The sequence below is a fragment of the Urocitellus parryii genome, chromosome 9, assembly GCF_045843805.1.
Source record: "Urocitellus parryii isolate mUroPar1 chromosome 9, mUroPar1.hap1, whole genome shotgun sequence".
Lineage (NCBI taxonomy): Eukaryota > Metazoa > Chordata > Mammalia > Rodentia > Sciuridae > Urocitellus > Urocitellus parryii.
In genome coordinates this window covers 111,483,345-111,504,204 of record NC_135539.1, presented here as the reverse complement: position 1 = coordinate 111,504,204, position 20,860 = coordinate 111,483,345, and the positions used below count along the sequence as shown (strand labels likewise).

The window sequence follows — 20,860 nt, the reverse complement described above, 5'->3', positions numbered from 1 at the left end:
TCCAGGACTTTGGAGCCCACCCAGAGCATCTAGGAGGTGCTCTGAGGATACATAAAGGCTGCTTGACAGAGAAACTGAGGTCAGGAAGGGGAAAATGTTCACCAGGGCACACATCTGGTTGGGGGAGAGCCTAGACTAACACCCTCTTTGAACTCCTTGTCAAGTGCTCCTCTTCTCTTCTTGCTCCTCTACTCGGCCTGTAACGAGCACAGACTTCAGACTTTGTCCCCTCAGACCCTTCTCCAAAATGGAAAGACCCAAGCAACTGCAGGCTGGGTGAGGTCAGGAAAGATCGTTACTATCCCTCCATTCCATAAGGCAACCTGCCTGGGGACCTTGACCTTGTGTTTTAACACTGGGGCGGGAGGGTATCTTAAAACTCTAATCATTTAAAAGTTCTCCTTGATGTCTGTCCTAAAATGGAAAGATTGTTCTAGATAAAAATCTACCTCTTGCTAGAGACTTCCACATGTTTTTCTTTGTGGTTATGGAGAACAGAGGTTGACCATATTTGTGCTTAGATATTATATTTAAGCTTATGTGCAACACACTCCCGCCCCTCCTTCACCCCCAAGCCTTCTCTGGTCTGCACAGACACCCTTGAATTTTTTTTCTTCAAGGAAGATGCCAAGAGGAAGGGTTCTTAGAGTTCAGGGTACTACATTACTCTCTTCTTACCTGGCCAGTCAGCATCTCCCCTGGAGTCTCTGGTACTCTGAGAACAGCAGTCAACCCTGACAGCCCTGGACCAGCTGGGGAAACCCTCATCTCACGAAGCCATAGGCACAGCCCCTGCCCCAACCACCCTGGCGTGAGAGAAAAAGAATACTCAAATTAAGCTATATCTGAACTTGAGCAATAAAAATAAAAACGGGACTCCTTGGGGCGGCAGACCATTGAAGGGTTTTTAATGTGCTATGTCAGAAGCTTACACTGCCCAAGAAGAACCCAAATGATGCTTTGTACAAGCGCCTTTCATTTATGGATGTGACCTCTACACCCTGTAGATTTCATCACCTCTGGCCTTTCCTCGCATTGCTTTGCCCTGCAAAGGTTGAAGGTTGAAGGTCGCCAGCCCTGTAAGATCAGGAATCACATCCCCTTTGGCCCAGTGCAGGCTGTTGCTGACTGAATGCTGGCTGAAACTAAGCGTTGTCACAAACAACCTCAATTTTCAGTCCTTGAGTATAAGAAGTTTATTTCCCTCTTTACAAGAAGTTAAATTGACAGGTGGGGGCTCAGGATAACACAGAGGAGATTTTTGTAGGCCAGGCCGGAAGTGGTGTGTTTCTCAAACCCACATGTCATCGGCCGGGATTCAGTCACATGGCCACACCTAACCACAAGGGGAGGATGGGACATCACTTGCAACTGTGAGCCCAGGTTGGCTGGTTTGGCCACACATTCCTCCCAGCATCTCTCTGCACCATGGAAGCCCTGCTCACACCTTGGTGAAGGGCATCACCTCTGTCTCTCTGACCCAGTACCTCTTCATCTGTCCTTAAGGGTATCGTGCTCCTAGGGTCCTGTCTCCCCCAACCAGACTAGGAGCTCCTGGAAGATAGATGATTCTTCTCCTTTTTTCACAAAGACTGTTTGTCTTGACTCAGCTGAATTTTCTTTAATAAATCAATTCCAGTGATAGATTTGGGCACATACAACATCTGCCTACCCTAGAAGTTTAGGAAGAAAGATTATACACTGGTTCCTTTGCAGCTCTAAAATATATGGATTCGTCCTAGGTGGGGTCAGCTAGAGGACCTGGATGACTGGCATGGGTTCCCTCCTGCAGGACCACCTGGTTCAATGGGTGGCCCTGGCCACCGGCATTGGAATCAGTCTTTAAATCACTTTTTGGAAATGGAGACTCAGGGGCTTCACCCTGGAGCTCCTGACTCCTGACTCTTTGCAGGTGGGACCCCAGAGTTTGCTTTTTAAATACTCTCCCCAGGTGATTCCATATATTTGGAGTGTTGGCAACACCTGTTTAGGAAATATTTACTAATTGATGGATTACTGAAGTTGGGCTGCCAGAAGAGCATTTGTTACAGATTTCTGAGAGGTTCCTAGGCCGTAAATGTAGGCCCAGAGAGGTACAAGGATTTGTCCCCAGTCACATTAAGTTGAGGGGGAATGGAGGACTCCAGTCCCCTGGGCCTGCCTAGAGCTTTCTTCATTACACTCATCACAACATGCTGAGATCCCAAGGATATTAGGGTGACAGCCCTTTAAGAGCTTGACTGACACCTGATGTAACAGAAGACACAAAGAACTGTAAGTCAAGTCCTGGCTTCTCATCCCCACTCAGGCCATTAACTGAGAGGCTGTGGCCAAGTCATCTCAACTCTAAGACTTGGGTATTTTATCCTTTTGAGCAGGAACACTGTGTGATATGAGTGGGCCATATTTCTTTGAGATTCCATCACCATTTTGTAGAGGGGTGGACCTGGGAAGGATCTTAGATATTAACTTTTAAATGCTCTAAAACATATGGACTCTCCCTAGGTGGGGTCAGCTAGAGGACCTGGATGACTAGCAAGGGTTCCCTCCTGCAGGACCACCTGGACTTATCCAAGACATCCTCATTCACACTCTTGGTCTGGCTCCCCCGCTCTGTCCTCCATGTTGTCCCCCTCTGTCTTCTCTTTTTTCACAAATTTAGACTGTTTTTCTTGACTCAGATGAATTTTCTTTAATAAGTCAATTCCAGTGATAGATTTGGGCACATGCAACATCTGCCTACCCTAGAAGTTTAGGAAGAAAGATTATACACTGGTATCAAACCCTGAATCCCAGCTCTTATTTTACACTGTCAGGTTGGGATCTGGATCCAGCTCCCCAGCTCATGATCTTGAAGGGAAGGCACCAACAGGCCCATCTGGAGTCCTGGATTCTCTTCTTCCTTCTGCTCTTAGCTTGAAGACCTTAATGGTTTCCTGTGTGAATCCAGACCTATTCTCATCCAAGGCCTCAGTTTCTTCTTCTGAATAGCTCAATATACTCCTAAAAGAGGCTGGGGTCCCAGGTCTGGCCTGGTGTATTCTTTGGGGACAAGAGAACCAGATACATTTGCTGAGAATCAGGAGCATTAAACTTGAAGTTGGAAGGAAGGAGATAGGTATAAGTAAGTGTCTGAGGTGCTTTGCTTCTCACTCCCCAGCTCCATTCTCCATCCCATCTCTCTTCCTGTGCTTGGAGGTCTCTACTCATGTGCACCTCAGATACCTAATATTCATTATGACCAGAAACAACACATATCCTTTGCTCATAAATGATCTCTCTCTCTGTGTTTATGCCCCTCTGCCTAGGCCCCTACCTTCAGAACCTCAGGGGCCTTCATCCCATCTGTCACCATGGGCTGCACCTCCACAGTGTGGCAGATGGCAGGCTCCCCTTCCTGACCCCCACCCTGCCCTGTTGGGAGCTCATCACCTCTCACTGAGATGCTCTAATAAGATACCCAACTGGTTTCCATCCTGATTCTTCCCTTCTTGAGTGTCCTGCATACAACTACTTGTAGTACCCCAAAGTCTTCACACACTCCCTTTGCTTCCTGAGGAAAGCCCATACTTGGTTCCTGCTCTTCAGTGCAGCATTCCAAACCTCACAGTACCTGGCCTCAGTCATACCTTGTGTTTTCAACTGTCTTACAGCACTGAGCACCACAGGTGGGGGATACAGAGATGGACAAGACATGGTCTCTACTCCTAAAGACCTTATGGTCTCTAGCAATGTGGTGTATCTAGTGCTGGAGAAGGCTGTTTGTTAGAGATCATTACAGCCAGTCCCCCGTTTCCAAGCAAGCTTGCCCATAAGCTATTGCAGGCAGGGGAAGGGAAGCTCTGTCCATTACTCCCATCCTCCTCCAACCCCGTTATCCATCCTTCCTTGTCCAGGGAGCTGTACCATGGGATGTGGGCTGGCTGGATCTCTGCTAAGTGTGGGGTCATGATCCTGGGCAAAGGAGGGCAGCAGAGAGCCTGGGACTGACAAGGGGCACCAGCAGAGTTTCTGTTGCTCTCATGCCAGGAAGCTGGCACGTTGGACAGGTAGTATATGGAGGGGGTCAGCCAGTAGGCTTTGCCCTACCCCCTATTTGTCTAATTCCAAAGTACGTGCTCTTCCCATCACACATGGCTCTTGGGTAAGAGTCCTGTTTTTGGAAGATTCCGGATAAGTCCTAATCACCCTCTCAAAACAGTGTGACTTATCATAAAAGCTACTGTTCTCATTCAGCCAATTTCCTGGTGGTGAAATTCAGGCCCTTTTTTCCTATTTTTCACTTGGGAAACCCGGGTCAGTATACTCTGTTATATCATCACCTCAGCCTCTTGTTCACGGGCCGCTCACACTCCTCCTCACCTCTAGGCTGTTCCCCAGTGCAAAGAGTGGTCTTCACCAGGCATTGATTGACACACAGAGGCTGGATCTGCAGGGTGCTGCCCTTGCTATGGGTAGTGGGGGCAGAATTTCCCATGCCACAGAACTGAGATGAGAGATGTCCCTTCCATTGGCTGGAACACCATTATGGACAGGGAGATGGCATGTATACTGTTGACACTCTTATGTGGCTGGAAATGTGCAGGTTCATGTAGAGAATGTGGGAGCTAGTGTTTCCAGCTGTAGCTCAAATGGTCCTTTCTCTGTGCTCCCCAGATTCCTGACCTGTCCTCACTAATCCCTCATTGTGATGGGCTATAATTTTCTGGCCCAGGGGCCATGTCTTACATGTCACTGTGTCCTTGGCACATGGTAGTTGCTTGATGCATGTTTGATGAAGGAGGAGCTGGCTTGGGGCTTCTTTCTCCATTACCAAGAGTTCTGGATGTCAGCAGGGACTCTCCAGAGGACATGAACAAGCACTTAGCAGCAACATTTGTGAAAGTTGATCTCAGGACTATTTTCAAGGGAAACTTGCTAAGATTCTGAATAAATGGATTTCCCAGTTACCTTGAAAAGAAAAATCCCACTGAATGAGCAGAAAATACAAGGACAACTTCCAAACCTAGCGTGCCCCACCCCATCCATGATTGTTCAGCTGTTTGCCCTGGAGGATGAGGGCGGGCAGGGCTGGGTCACTAAGCAACCAGGCCTGGCACCTGCTGGCAGGAGATGGTGTGGTCCTGCCTTGAGTGGGGCCACCAAGGGTGGTAGGGGCTGAGGGGCCCATGTGAAGAGGCAGGAGAGTCTGGTATGACAGGTTTCTTTTGTTGGCCTTTTAGCCATGGGGAGTGGCAGGTTGGGGAGGAAGGAACCACTAAACCTCTCATTTGTTTTTCTTTCCCAACTTACTTTTGAGTGAGTGAAAGGTACTAGTTTGGCAACTCTAGTAGTTTGAGCACCCTCTTAGTGCCTGGGTACAGTGGGCAGGGGCTGGCTGCCCTGAGGTCCCAGGATCTCAGTGGGCCTGGGAGCCCACTCTCAAGCCTTCACTCTGTGAGACCTCAGGAAGCATCACTACTCCTGGGCTCACTTTCTCCTTTTGTAAAATGGGAAGACTGGCTCCTCCATGGAGAGGAAGTGGTAAGCGGGGGCCCAGCCCTGGACCATGAGAACCTGTGGAGCTCTGGGGTTTGTGATAACCAAGGCCATTTTCAGAAATGCTGATGGGTGTCAAATTTTGATGTAGGTGGTGGGGTACATGATTGTGATGTGTGGAGGGATCAGACTGTTCACAGAACAGAGTCAGGGACAGGAATGGGCCTGGATACAAGTCAGCATTGTCCTGGGTGCTTTCCATGAGTCTCTTCATTTGAAGCCTCACAGCACAATATGAGGGAAGCACCATTTTTGTTTGCATTTAACATTGAGGAAACTGACACACAGAAGGGGGTCAAGTAACATGTCAAGGTCACACCGTAGTCCAGTGCCGGTGCTCCTAACCACCAAGCAGACTGCTTCTCTAGCTCTCCCCAGAATTCTTCTAGTAGTTGAAATCCAAGCAGTGAAACCAGGTGTGTCCCCAAATGCAACACCATGTCAGCAGGACACATCCTGGGGTCACTGAGGATAGTGTACTTTTCTGGGCCATTTGGAGCATAGAAGAAATCAAAAGTCCTTGCCCCTAGGCCATTGTGATATAATGAGAGAACACACATGAAAAGCCACTCAATAACTAACTAGGCTGTGTTTCAGCATCACAGATTGATCTGTGAGCACCTGGGTGCAGAAGGGCCAGCATGAGGTGGAGTGACAGCCCTGAGCAGAGAGGGCAGGTGTAGGCTGCCAGAGAATGCAGTACCAGGTGCCACCTGTCCCAAAGTAAAGGCAGCTGTGGGCTCCAGGTAGAGGGGAGCTGGCAAGGACCGGCCTCCTCCAGCAGGGCTGTGCAGGTGGTGTCCTGGTGCTGGTACAAAGCCTAAGCTGCCTCTCCTCCTAGCAAGTGTGGGTGAGCTGGGTGCTGGGGACTGGCTCGCCATCCGAGTCCCTCTGCTTCCACACGCCACTCACCACCTCTGAACTGTCTGAATCCTTTATGGAGTCTAATGTCCCATCCTGCCTCTAGCTGAGTGGCCTAGTCCCAGGGAAAGAGACTGGGCCTGGAGGCTTAGGATGGGGGCCCAACTTGCCTAGAAGTGAGCTTGGTCCTCACTTGCTTGGAATATAAAAAGGGAAGTCCTAATTATAGGATCCAAATAAAACAAGCCAGTCACATGACCTCCAGGTCTCCCTGCCCTTGGAATCCTCCTTTAATTTATGTTTGTTTATGTATGTATGTGTGTGTTTAGTGGTGCTGGAGATCAAATCTAGAGCCTCATGTATGCTTGACAAATATTCTAGCAGTTCCCACAGCAGTCTTTTAAAAACAATTATGTTAAAATACACATATCAGAAATTCTTATTTAAAAAAATTATTCCAAAGTTATTTCTAAAAAAAAGAAAAAGAAAATTTACTACTTTAATTATTTTTACCTTATTTTTTTCCCACTACCTTTTTTTTTAAGGGTCAAGGACCGAACTCTGGGCTTTGCATGTCCTAGGCAAGTGCTCTGCCACTGAGCTAAATCCCCAGCCCCCATTTAAATTATTTTCAATCCACCAAGTCCCAAGTTTTCAATTTTGTGAACATAATCAATGTTCCAATATTATTTCAAAGTTACCATAAATAGTGTATTTGTTGCTTAATTTAAGTTTTTATAGGTTCCACATGTGGTAAGAGGGGACCAAAAAATGAGTTAAGGATGCAGTTCTTTTGTTTTATTTTGTTTTGATACCAGGGATTGAACTCAGGGGCATTCAACCATTGAGCCCCATCCCCAGCCCTTTTTTGTGTTTTATTTAGAGACAGGGTCTCACTGAGTGTCTTAGAGCCTCACTGAGTTGCTGAGGCTGGTTTTGAACTCGTAATCTGCTGCCTTACCCTCCCGAGTCACTGGGTTTACAGACGAGTGTCACTGTGCCTGGCAAGGATGTAATTCTGTGTCCTTAAGTATGATGTTCTCATATTGTGTAACTATCACCACAATCTTCATTTTTCTCCATACCTTTTGTGGGGGGGAGGGGTTTGAGTGCTCGTGCTAGGGATTTAAACCTGGTCTCTTGCATGCTAAGCACATGCTCTACTAGAGCCCCAAGTCCCAGCTCCAGAACATTTTATCTTCCCAAACTGAAACTCCTTACCTACTAAATAATAATTCCTTACCCTCCCCTGGCCCAGGCTCCGGCAACCACATTCTACTTTCTGTCTCTATCAATTTGACTACTGTAGGAACCCCAAATAAGTAGACTCATGGTGTTTGACTTTCTGGGGCTTGCTTATTTCATTGAGCATAGTGTTTGCAAGATTCTTCCGGGGTTATAGCATATGTCATAATTTCCTTCCTTTTTGCTGAGTAATATTCCATTATATGTATATTACATTTCATTTATCCATTCATCCACCAATGGACACAGATTGCTCTCACCCTTTGGCTATTATAAGTAGTGCTGCTATCAACACTGGTGTTCAAGTATCTGGTTGAGTCTTTGCTTCCCTGTCTTTTGAACATATGCCCAGAAATGGATTTGCTGCATCGTGTGGTAATTTTTTGAGGAATCGCCGTACCATTTCCCACATGGCTGCACTATTTTTACATTCCTACCAACAATACACAGGTTCCAGTTTCTGCACACCCAATGTTTTATAATAGCCATCCTGATGGGTTTGAAGTGGTCATATCTTATTATGATTTTGATTTGCATTTCTTTAACAATTAGTGGCATTGAACATGTTTTCATGAATTTTTGGCCTTTTACATATCTTCTCTGTGGAAATGACTATTCAGGTCCTTTGTCCACTTTTAATCATATCAGTCATTTTGTTGTTGTTGTTAAGTTGCCAGAATACTTCATATATTCAGATATCAATCCTTTATCAGATAAATAATCTGCAATGAAATTCTATTTATTTACTTAGAGACATAGCCTCACTATGTGGCCTAGGCTGTTTTAATATAAGCTATTAATAGGTCTTTATATTGATGCAATTATAAAATATAACTTTCAGTAGAAGTTTTTTTTTTTTTTTGAGGGGTCTACTGGGATTGAATCCAAGAGTGCTTAACCACTGAGCCCCATCCCTAGGCTCTTTTTAAAAATTTTTATTTTAAAACAGTTTCTCACTAAGTTGCTGAGGCTGGCTTCAAACCTGTGATCCTCCTGCCTCAGCCTCCCAAGCCACTGGGGTTACAGGTGTGTGCCACTGTGCCCAGCAATTTTTAGTAGTTTTTGTGGAGGATGGGGCCATGGCCCTAAAGATGAAAGTAGTTAGGACTCATGAAAATCATCATGTGGCCCTGGTACAAAGAAACCTGAGTCTTTGAGATCAATTTGCTCAAATTCACAGAACAGGGGCATGGCTAGAAAGGCCAGCCTGGGGACCCACCTGAGGGCAGTGTGGAATAGGTGAAGAACAGGGACTGGGTAGGACAGTAACTCAATGAGATTGTGACTGTGAAGTCCTCAGAGCAGTGACTTTTATTATTACAGTGAGACACCGCAGGCTTGAAGCTAGGTCCCCATAGCACAAGGCCACACGGTTCTCTAGGCCTTCTGCATGGTGCTACTGACCCCTGATCCTGATGGGCCACTCCTACATACTCATGAGATGGCCACTTTAATGAGTGGGAGACACTGTGCCACGCTCTGGGACATGCACTATGGAGAGTCCACCAGGATGACCTTCATCACCTGAAGCTGATCTAGACTGCCTGAAAGCCACTGAGGCTTGTTGTCCCAGCTGGTGCTGTTCTTGTTCTGATATGTCACGGTATCTCTGTCTTCCCTCCTCAGATGACATGTGGGCTTTCAAAGAAGGGGACCACACCTGTCTGTCTCATCTCCCAAGGTGCCTTTCATAGTCCTCAACCCACAGGCAATTCAGTCAGTTACTGTTGACTGTCTGCATTGACCATCTGCTCTCTATCTGGGTCTTTGGGGACTTCAATCTTTCTCTAGTTCCTGAGTTCCCCTCCTTATTTTACCCTATTCCTCCACTACACCGTATAGGAGCTTCTCAGATTCCATGTGGTTCTACTTAAAGAGATGGCTCTGTGCTGGAGCCTCTTCCTTGCTCTGCTGCAAATATCCTATTGGAGAGTACAGATTAGGAGTTTCCAACCCTTTTATTTTAGGGACAATAGACAGTTCAGAGAGGGACCTGTGGGAATGAACCCTTTCACTGCCATGGATGAGACTGGGGATTCCATCCCAGAACACAGACTCTTTAGGACCTGAGAGGGCCCCCTGCAGTGAGATTCCATAGGGCTTCCTCTTTCCTAGCTGGTTGAGATCATCCCAAGGAGACCCAATAACCCTCTGGCTTAGACATTGAGCAGGGGCCTGACCAGTGAGAATCTGCCCTAGCCTTCTGAGGTTCTCATTTAGGACAGGCCTAATGGGAACCCTGGGGTTCATATCTGGAAGGCTCTGCACATGGTCTCTCTTATGTAGGACCTCTCTGAGGCTCTCCTCCCTGACTTAGGCCTGAACACTTCTACCCAAGGGGTGAGAGAATTGCTGCTGACAGATTTGCTAAGAGCTGAGAAAGAGGAAATGTGGCAAAGGCTCCTGGTGAATGGCTTCCGGGGTACTTTTGTTTGTTTTCTTGAGTTAAATGAGGTAAGAAGATGCGGCCCTTCTTGAGCTTGGCTAATCAAGATGGAGTCCTGAAGATGAAGAGAAAACAGGTGGTGAGGGGTGAGAAGAGTGAAGTGGTGGAGGTCAGAACGTTCTTCCTGCTCCCTTAGGCATGAGTCTGCTGCAATTCAGACGTGCCCTGCTCTCCTGCGGGGCCCCCAGCCCCACACCCAGTTCTCTGAAAGGGAAGAGGAAGCAGTGACGAAAAACCCCGTCCTATCTCATGTGTCCAATCTTGTTCTCGCAGTGGAGCCTTTGCGTCTCTTTGGTATCACTTCATGATTTCACAGATGAGAAAACTCAGATCCCAGGATGGGAAGTGACCTGCCATAGGTCACAGGTCATTTGATGGTCTTGCATTTGTTCTCACCAGCTAGCTGCAAAGGAGTGGGCCACAGGGCTGGCTTTCAGCGGAACCTGAAGCCCCGTGCAGCCTGCCTGAAGGGGCATCACCCCTTGAGGTGGAGATCAGCACCTGGCTGTCCAGGGTCCACATCTATGGGCTGGGAACCACTCAAGCTGCTCCACCCTTCCTGCTACCCAGTCATTGGGTATTTATCTGGCACCCTCTTGGAGGTCAATCAGTGTTTAGCTGGTCCCTGCAGGGGTGCCAAAGAAGTTGAAGCCTCAGACATGAAGTCTGTCTTCCTCTGGGAGCAACTAATTGGGTCTCTGGGATTAACATATATGAAACCATCTTTAAGCAATAAAAGGCAGCATGTAATTAGAACTCTGAAAGCACCTCCATAGGTCCTTGCAGTCTGGATTCAACATTGGAAAGCAGCTGCTGACATCTGTGCCGTGTGGTAATATGCAGCTTTGCTGCAAGACGAGTCTGAGGCATTGGGCCATGGCTGGTGTTGGAGAGTGAGTGCTCTAGCCTGTGAGTGAGCCTAGCTGCCCACCTGCCAGCTGTGTGGCCTCTTCAGTGGAGAGGAGAGGAGAATAACTCTGTCCGTGATCAAGCTTTTGCCTGTGTAGACTGTCCATCAGTGAGAGTGAAGTTACAGAGGCCCGTGGACTGGTGGAGGGAGGAAATATACAGGAAACATAGAAAGTGATTCAGGAGAAAGAAAGGAACCAGCATAAAACTGAATACGGCTTCCTCCATTTAGGAAACAAAATGTCACTGATGTGATTTAGTAGGAAAACAGAGGATAGGGAGATTGCTGTGGGCTGGAGAAGTTTCACTGGGAAACCGCATGGAGAAGAAGCATCTAGGGAAAATGGGGAGTGTGGATTCTAGGCAGGAAAAACTGCACAAATAACAGTGTGGAGCAAATTACTGCTCATGGGCCAGTTTCCATAAATCGGGTTTTTTTGGAACACAGCCACCCTCGTCCCATGGTTACTTTGGTGCCACAGTGGTAGAGGCGAGTAGTTGCAATAGACTGTCTGGCCCTTTACAGCAAGTCTGCCAAGTGTCTGTGCAGAGGAAGGAATGCAGGGACTCTGGGCACTTGGGCCAGTCTAGAGTAAGCGCTCAACGAAAGTGAGAAATGAAATTGGCTCAGGGCTTGGTTTTCCTGGGATGAGAGTAACAAGATGTGCTTTTGGATGAGTTTGATAATTTCCAGAACATCTTCATACCCATTATCCTGATTGGTTTTACCTTTACATCAAGCTATGAGACAATAAAGGATTTTTATCCTGAAGCTATAGATGAAGAAACTAAGCTTTAGAGGTCATCTTACTTTCTCAAGGACATATAATTAGTACTGGGAGTGAGAAGTCAAACACACATTTGTGTTCATCCTGTGGGTATTTACTGAGCCCTACTATGTGCTAAGCTGGAACTAGGCTCTGGGATGCTGTAGTGGACAAGACAGATATGGCCGCTGCTTTCACAGAACTCAGACTAAATTGAAATCCAAGTCTCACCGTAATTCCTAGGAGAGACTAAGACATTTCTTTCCACTATAGGCAATTAGGGACCGATTGAAGATTCTTGAGCAAGTGTTTATGATCTGATTCATGCTCAGTGCTATTGGGCCCAGAGAAGAAACAGAAAAAGTATGGAGCTTTGGTCTAATTGCAAAGAAAACCCAACACTGGTGGTCCTGTGGCAGGGTGAAATAAGTAGTTGCAGGGTAAACTAAGTAAGCACCAGATGGCATGGTGTTAGCCTTAGATGTAGGTCTGCTTTCATTTTAATGTGGCTCAGTTCCCTTGACTGTAAAATGGGCACAATCATTTCACCTTCCTCATAAATTTGCTGTGGAGATGAAATGAGTGAATACATGCTGAGTAGAACAGTGCATGGCACTTATCTAGCACTAGTGAAGGGTCATCACCATCATCCTTGTCATCATCATCATCTCTCAGGGCTGGAATGGTCAGGGAGGCCTTGCCAGATGAAGGGAGGGCAGGTAGAAGTGGTGGGCTGAAGGTAGCAGGCAGGAAGGAGAAGAGGCTGACACATCTTTAAAAAGAGTGAAATTTTTAGCAAAAATGAGGTTTGTGTGATTTATGAACATGGATGTGCATGAGGGGTTCTGGCACTGAGGGTGGGACGTCTGGTCTTCCTGCCCATCTTCACCTTGGGGGACCCGTTCTGGAGTTCTGATGGATTGCCCTATGCCCTCCTGGGGATTCTAGAAGCCACAGGACTTGCTCAGAGCTCTCCTTATTTGAGCATTGGATTACTCCCTACCACCAAAATTCAGACTTCCTTGTCATTGATTAGAATGCAGAATCATCCAGTGTTTTATCGTTACTGTCGTCTTAAAGGTAAACTAAAGGAAAACTTGACGTAGGGTAAATCTGCTCTGAAATAGGCCCCAGATACAGGGGATGGCCCTCCTTATTTTGTTAAGGATATTTTAATAGAAACATTAGAGACTCACTCTTTGGGGGAAACATCTCTGCTCTTACAGCTAGCACTCAACTTTTCACTCCCAATAGACTCAAGAGCTAAGAAAGGTGACAGATATTTCATGCTTTAGACATGTAAGATAAACCAATTTTTTCACCAGTGCCCTGGACGAGCTGGTGCGCTGGCAACAGTTCAGCCATCTGCCACCAATGCCAGGGGCTTAATCAGAGCAGATGAATTCTATGCCAGATGCACCAAGATGTATGAACTCCCAGGAGAGACACAGGCCAATGCCTATATTTGTGAAATCATAACAGAGTTCCCTATTCCATCTCTATCTTGGGCCACCCCGAGAGACAAATGCTGTCTTCTTGATTTCTAGCTTTGTGCCCATGAACAGAGACAAATGTTTCACTTGAGAATCTGGCAGGTGAACAGAAGTTGGGATTTTTGCCTTGCCCTTGGAAGATGACTATATTCTTGATCTTGTTCACACAATGGATACTGCCCTTGTGGGCAGTGTGCATCTACTGGTACCAAGGTGGGAATTTTGCAGCTGGATTGGGAATGATGGGGAAGGGTCTTTTGTAGTTCTCAAATGCCACAGTGAATTGGAGTCACCTGGGAGTTTTTTGTTTGTTTGTTTGTTTGTTTGTTTTTTAATCTCTATGCCCAGATACATCCCAGACCAATTAAAACATAAATCTCTGGGGATGTAGGCCAGGTATCTGTGTTTCTAAGGATCCCCAGATGACTCCATTGTGCAGGCAAGTTTAAGAACCACTAGTCTAGATTCTACACCATCCTAGGGTGGGAGGAGGATTAGAGAGTCCTTGGCTGGGGCTGGCTGGCCCACTGGCTGGCCTACTTTGGGAGGTGATTCATCCAGTCTGTGGCTCAGATCTCGTCTGGCAGACTCAGTGTGGGCAACAGCCATCGCACACTGGGCACTGACTTTCCCCGGGTGTGAGATTCTTAGTGTTGGCCACACGCAGGGCTCCTGGCACTCACAGATGGAGCTCACCCTCCCCCAGACTTAGAATAGTGAGGTCAGGGCTGCTATCTTCTGTGTCTGCCTTGGAAGGCGGAGGTGCCTGGGGCCACTTGCGTCACAGGTTTGTGGTGGGAAAGGGAGAGAATAGATGGGTTTATCTGATGAAGAAAGGGGGAACAGGAAGTAGAAATCATAGACCAAGGCAGCTCTGACTCTCACTGTATTCCTAACCAGGCCTGGAAGACTGGCCTTGGAAAGCCACGGCGCAGCTGCCTTTTCTTACAGGGAACTGAGAAATCTTCTAGTCTCTTCTAGAATTTGCCTTCTATTACTTAACTCTCCTTTGAAGATGAGTATGAGAAAGTTCTTAACTCCTGAGGAGAAACAGCCTGAGTGTGTGTCTCAGAGATAAGACTACAATGGTAGCCAGATGGCTGATCCTTCTGACTGGAAGCTCCCGGAAGGAAGGCAGCCCGGCATGTCTGGTTCATGGAGGTGTGCACAGTGAAGGCGGTTACTCCAGGAGCTAAGACACATGAGAAGCTCCATTTTGAGAACCCCTAGATTAATGGATTGACAACGAATGAGAGCATGTGACGCTCACAAAGCATTTTTACTCACTTCAGGCAAACAGGAAACGGCCCTGCGATGGCTTCCTCTTGGGTGGCCAGCAGGTTCAGTTCCAGAGACCTGAGTGGGCACATGGGAGAGGGTGGGCCCTGCATCCTAGTGGCTGCTTCCCACTCCAGAGTTGGGAGTCCTTCCTTGTCATCTTCTTGGGTGACACAGTGAGCACAGAGTTCCAAGGCCTCTGGGACCCAACCCACTGATCAGAGTCAACTTGGATGAACATTTCATAGGTCAGATACTTTCCAGGCCTTGATTTAGCAGCTGCCCATCCCAGCCCTACAGTGTGGAGTGACCATTATAGGAACGTGGGTTGGAGACTGTCCTGGGGGGACCATGTGGTAAATTGTGAAGAACCTGATTTCCAGGTGGACTTGATTCTTGGCCATTAACTAGCAGTGGGGGATAGGCACATTTCTTAACTTCTCTGAGCCTCAGTTTTGTAATCTGTAAAGTAGGAATAATATAAGTAGAATGTAAGAGAAGGTATGTGAGTGTACCTAGCATGATGCTGTTACTGTCGGGAGCCCTGGAGGAGTGCAGAAGGAGTAGACAGCTGAGGAGAGGTGCTGTGACCAGAAGATGTTAGCTGACCTTGGCGGCTTCTCTTGGCAACTCTGGAGTCTGACATTTTATTTGCTCTGTGGTATTGGAAAGTGGGAGGAGGAAGTGATGGCACATTTCCCACAGACAGGCTTGGGGGAAGGTCAGGGGCAAGCTTTGCACTGAGTGGTGGTGTGACATCGGGGCAATTGTAAACTTCCCACCAAACCCAGACTCCCACAGGCAGGTGTCAGAATCATCCCTCTTTGGACCCCAGTTCCCTCATTCAAGATGAATCATGATCTTTTGACATCTAAGGTCAGGCAAATTCTGGGTGGCTTTTAACCAACCAGGTCCTGCACTCCCAGCCACACAGGGCAACGTGAAGACAAAACTGGGAAGTGAGTGACCATGATCTTGAGAGAAATTCAGAGAATTGACTGAGGGATGCAATAACTTAGACCCCAGAAACCACCCCTGAACTCCCTCTCTAATGTAAGGACATTGACCTCTACCTCCTAACTTCATTCATCCTTTCCCCTTCCTGGAGAGTATGGGGTGGGGTGGGGTGTGCAACAGGGGAATATATGGAGAAAGAGTCTTGATGTCAAAGGAGAAACATAACAGGCCAGACCTGGAATTTCTGGTCAGTTCTTCACATTCTTACTATCGGGCATTACGCAAGTTGGTAAAGGCCTCTCGGTCTCACCTGTAAAATGGGGGTAATAAACCATCTCGCAGAATTTGGGCTTGTGAGGAATTAAATAAGATAGTGTATGCTAAGTACTTGGCACAGAAGAGGTGCTCAGTAGATGTTGGTTATCCTTTTGCCCCTAGTTGAGATTATCTCCCCGATTATCATAGAGAGCTCCAGCCCCTGTCTCTACCAGTTCACTTATTTCCTTGACAAATACGTAGATTCTCTTCTTGCTGTGTGCCAGGAAAGCACTGTGGCCAGTATGTGAAGCCTGAACTTGTGTCCCTGTGCCCTCATCCTCTGGGCCTAGAATTTGGGTCATTCCCGTCAGCTTTTGCTGGCACCACTTGTACACACCTGTCTTTCCAGCTTTACTGCTGCTTCCTCAAGGAGACAGACCATGGCTGGCATTCCTTTGCATCTCCTTAGCATTTGCAGCTTCTCCATAGCAACCCTCTGTAAGCAAATGTGGCCCTGCTCCTTCATCAGTTCCTAGTCAGTCCCTGTTTGTCTCGCAACCAGCCTGAGGAGGAGGTACTGTTCCCATTTTACTTGTGAAGACACTGAGGCTTAGAGAGATTTGAGTTGCTCCCCTGCGCCCCCACCAGGTGGCTGGCCTCCTGTTCTCTCTCTGGGACCATGAATTCATTCCACAGTGAGGGGGCTGCTGCTCACCTCTTCTAGGCCTAAGAGGCCTTTGGGGGGTGTGGTCTTTCCGCTTCTTCTCTTGAGAACCACTGTACACCACCCCCACTTCTATCTGCTCCAGAATGTCTGTAAGTCGGTGGAAGAGACGCGCCGCCCACCCACGCTGCAGGAGATCAAGCAGAAGATCGACAGCTACAACAGCAGGGAGAAGAACTGCCTGGGCATGAAGCTGGTGAGCCGGGCCTGCCACGGCCCTCTACCTGCACCCCACACGCCTTCTACCTGCACCCCACACGCCCTCTACCTGCACCCACTCTCCCCCTGCCCCCATCCAGCTTGGCTCCCTGCTCCCTACAGGATGCTGTAGCTACTCCCTTGTAACTCCCTCCCCTTTCTTGGGACCTCTCTGGGCCTCCGGAAGCCTGGACCCTGGATGGCCGGTAGCCTGGGCTGCCAGTGGCTTCCATGAGCCAGGGAAACAACAGTCTTTAGAATAGGATCCAGATCCAATCCCTGTTGGCTTCTCTGTGCTTGTGGCTTTGGGAACTTTCTGAACCTCGGTGTTAAATAGACATTAATGCCTATGTGTCAGAAGTCTTGTGAAGGTTAAATGATAAGCAGTGACCAGAGGCCCATATTGCTTGGCCCCCAAGAAGCCCTTGACCAGGAGAGTTCACAGCTTCTCTTCTTACCCCTTAGACTGTGCAGTGCTCAGAGAGGTGAGGGCTGCTGACTTGACACAGATTTCAGAAAAGCAGTCTTCCAGTGGGAGAGGAGACAGTAGATGAACCCTGCCCCCTGCTGGTGGTTGGAAGCAACTGTCTTTGTGGCTTCAGTCTGAGAGGCAGTGAAAATTCAATGAGCCCTGGTTTTAGTCTGAGGGTTTTTATAAAGAAATGCAAAGAAATTCAGTGGCTTGAGTGTCTGAGGACCTTATTACAGAGCCCTGCCTCTCCCTCCTGGTTCAGAGGTAAGAACTAGAGAGGTCACTATAGACCTTGCTTTTAGAATAAGGACTCACCAAGGGCAATTGACCTGGTGACAGGAGGTTTGGGGCAGTCAGCCTGAACCTCTTGTGGGGTGAAACTGCTGCAGCCCGGCAAATCCTGTCTGGCAGCTCAACTCTATGGGCCTATTTCTGACCCACTTGGGGTGGAAGGTGTCTGTGTCACTCCAGCGTCTCTAGGTCAGCAGGGATAGGAGGCAACCCTGGGAGACAAGTGGTGAGCTGACTGGGGTGGCCCTGCTGTTAGGACCTCTGTAGCCTCCAGGGAAATAGTCCAAAGTGGCAGATACAATCATGCAAAGTGGACCTCCCTGAACCCACACAATGTCCTCCCACTTGCAGAGCGAAGATGGCACCTACACGGGTTTCATCAAAGTGCATTTGAAACTTCGACGGCCTGTGACAGTGCCTGCTGGGATCCGGCCTCAGTCCATCTATGATGCCATCAAGGAAGTGAACCTGGCAGCCACCACAGACAAGCGGACATCTTTCTATCTGCCATTGGATGCCATCAAACAGCTTCACATCAGTAGCACCACCACAGTCAGTGAGGTCATCCAGGGGCTGCTCAAGAAGTTTATGGTTGTGGACAATCCCCAGAAGTTTGCACTTTTTAAGCGGATACACAAGGATGGTCAAGGTATGAGAGAGAGGGAGAGAGAGAGGGAATGAATATGAATCATTCCCAACCAGAAATTACCTTTCCCCACTTTGTTCAAGTCCACTCCGTAAATCTCTGACCAGCCCTGGTGGGGTGGATGGAGGTGGGGTTCTTTACATCAGGAGTCCAACCATCCATGTGGTGTTCAGACCCATGGAAGAGCCACTCATGGGGTCTGGGTAGGGAGATGAGAGCAGATCATGGCCATTCACTGTGCCCCTCTCTGTGCATGTGCAGGAAAACCGCACCCAGGCTCCCATTTCCTAATCTGTATAATGGGAGGGAATCCACCCACCACTCCTAATCTTTTGGGAGATGATGTGAATATGGAAACATGCTGTAAACTCTAAGCAAACACCCAAGATAAAAAGTCATTGCTCTGTTTTTTTTTTTTTTATTGGGCAGGAATCCAGGGCAAGTGCTCTACTGCTGAGCCACACTGCCATCTCACCCTGTCTATTCTTGTCAGATTCAAGTTCATTTCACTAGGTTGAAAAGACCCTCTGTCTTTTTCCAGTTATAAGACCTTGCTCTGCATTTCCAATCCTATCCCACCCTGTCCTGTTTCAACAAGAGCACCCAACTCCCTCTCTTGGTTTACAGTGCTCTTCCAGAAACTCTCTGTTGCTGACTGCCCTCTCTACTTGCGTCTCCTTGCTGGGCCCGACACAGATGTCCTCAGCTTTGTGCTAAAGGAGAATGAAACTGGAGAGGTGGAGGTAGGTCTGCAGCCCTTGCACACACCCAGCTCGCAGGGCATGCTGGGAGGGTAAAGACGGGCATTGTTCTAACCACCCAGAGTAGGTGGGGGCCAGGTGGCAGCAGCAGGAAGATAGATGATTTCTGGGGGAGCTGAGCTGGGGTGAGCATTGGGCCTGAGGCTCAGTGTTGAAGCCAGGATTGTCAGCCCCCAGGAGTAGCAATAGCAAGTCAGGGCCTGTGTCTGGCAAGGCCTGTGCAGAGAAAGGATTTTGTGTGCTTTGTCTCTGCAAACTCAGGATGGAGGACCAGGCTTTTTGTCCCAGGATAGCATAAGGCCCAGCAAGCTATACCACTAAGTTCCACTGGGTATAGACATTTTTGAGCCATTTGTCTCTCTTCTGTTTTTAAAATACTGACTTCCTTCTCCTAAGGGGGGTTAACCAGTGTCAAGTGTGGTGCCATATATGGGTGCTCTCCAAGGCTTGGTATACTTAGGAGGCAGAATCTTTGAGGAGTGATCAAGAGCAGAGGAAGGTGCCAGTTTATCACACTCTTCAGTGGAGGTATAGGGTATGAGGGTGGTCTTGAGGGCACTGGAGATTTGGATGATCTGGGCAGGTAGAGCTCTGATCCTACTTCAACCAGAGCAGCTCTGCATTTCCAACAGAAGAGTTGGTTTGGAGAAGATTCCACTGAGAGTGTGGGAGTGCTACTGGCCCCATGAAGGGCTCCTGGCTAGTCTGGAGGCCTGGCTTCTAGTTGGCATTCTGCTGCTTTCGGCTCCGTGACTGCGGTTATGCCACCTTCCCTCTGTGGTCTTCAGGTTTCTCATTTATCCAATGTGGGGATTAAACCCGATAGCCTATAATAATATTCTTTTGTGCTAGAAAACCACAGGCATCTCCATCCTTGGCCCCATGGGGCCTTTGCTCCTGAGTCAGCTTAGAAATCAGATTGCCTTCTATCCTGAGAGATCAGATCCTTTCTGGGTAGGCCTGAGCCAACCAGGCCTTCCAGAGCTTTAGAGGGTGTGCTTTCTCATCTGCTCCACCATCACAGGCAGTAGGTACCCAAAACCCACAACAGATGAGAAAACAGGCCAAAGGGAGTAGAGTGAGGGGCTCAAGGTCACACAGGCTCAACCCAAGGGTCCTGAGTCTCAGTTCAGCTGGCCTCCAGCTGCTTCTGATGGATCTATTCGGTGGGGGCCTCAGCTGCTACTGGTTCTCAAAATAAAACAAGGCTCATGAGCCTCCAACTCTTGGTCACGAGATGACAGGATAGGAACTGTTGCTGCTGGTGCAACAGACATACACAACCCAAGGGTCCTTCACTGTGTCTGCCTAGTTAGCAGCTAAGTGCCTGTGAGTCATTCCAAGTGTATGAACCATGTGAAGAAGGTGGGGCCAGGCCCTCAGATTATGTCAACTTCTAACCTGTTTCCACTTCCATTTCTCCCCTCACATCTCCTCACAGTGGGACGCCTTCTCCATCCCTGAGCTCCAGAACTTCCTAACAATCTTGGAAAAGGAAGAACAGGACAAAATCCAGCAAGTACAGAAGAAGTACGACAAGTTTAGACAGAAACTGGAGGAGGCCTTAAGAGAATCCCAGGGCAAACCTGGGTAACTGGTCTTGCTTCCTCTCCTCCCAATGCCCACAGATTTATTTTTATTATTAATTATTATTTTGCAACAGACACTTTTTCTCAGGACATCTCTGGTGGGTTCATCTGTACCCGCCTCATGGTTCCAGATGTGGCACAAAGTCTCTTCCATGGACAAGTGTCTGTGTGGGGGTTGACTCCTGTCCACCCCCCATGCTGTGCCCCTCAACAGACTCCACCAAGGATCAGAACTCATGAGATGAACAGTGTTGTCCTCTCTCAATCTGCAAGCCTTTCACAAACCAAATAGTTGCCTCTCTTGTCACCAAACCGGAAACTTTCACACCAGCCGGCAAAAGGAAAAAGAGAAAAAGGTTTTAGAACAAATATGTTCTTTCTCTGGCTTTGACTCATCTTCAGTTTCTCTTATTTGCCACCTTCAATA

The 20,860-nt window shown here is 48.0% G+C and overlaps 1 protein-coding gene across 3 annotated transcripts in view; it reads left to right on the top strand.

Moving 5' to 3' along the window:
* Positions 1-20,752, top strand: part of Rassf5 (Ras association domain family member 5) — a 65,642-nt gene extending 44,890 nt beyond the window's left edge. For 2 of the 3 annotated variants that reach the window (XM_026387493.2, XM_026387495.2), the window contains 4 exons: positions 16,562-16,672; positions 17,789-18,086; positions 18,711-18,826; positions 20,286-20,752. In XM_026387493.2, coding sequence (XP_026243278.2) covers positions 16,562-16,672; positions 17,789-18,086; positions 18,711-18,826; positions 20,286-20,438 — 678 coding nt within the window. In that variant the 3' untranslated portion in view covers positions 20,439-20,752. The remainder of the gene's footprint in view (positions 1-16,561; positions 16,673-17,788; positions 18,087-18,710; positions 18,827-20,285) is intronic. The other variant, XM_026387494.2, reaches the window with a different exon arrangement.
* The last annotated feature ends 108 nt before the right edge of the window (positions 20,753-20,860 follow it).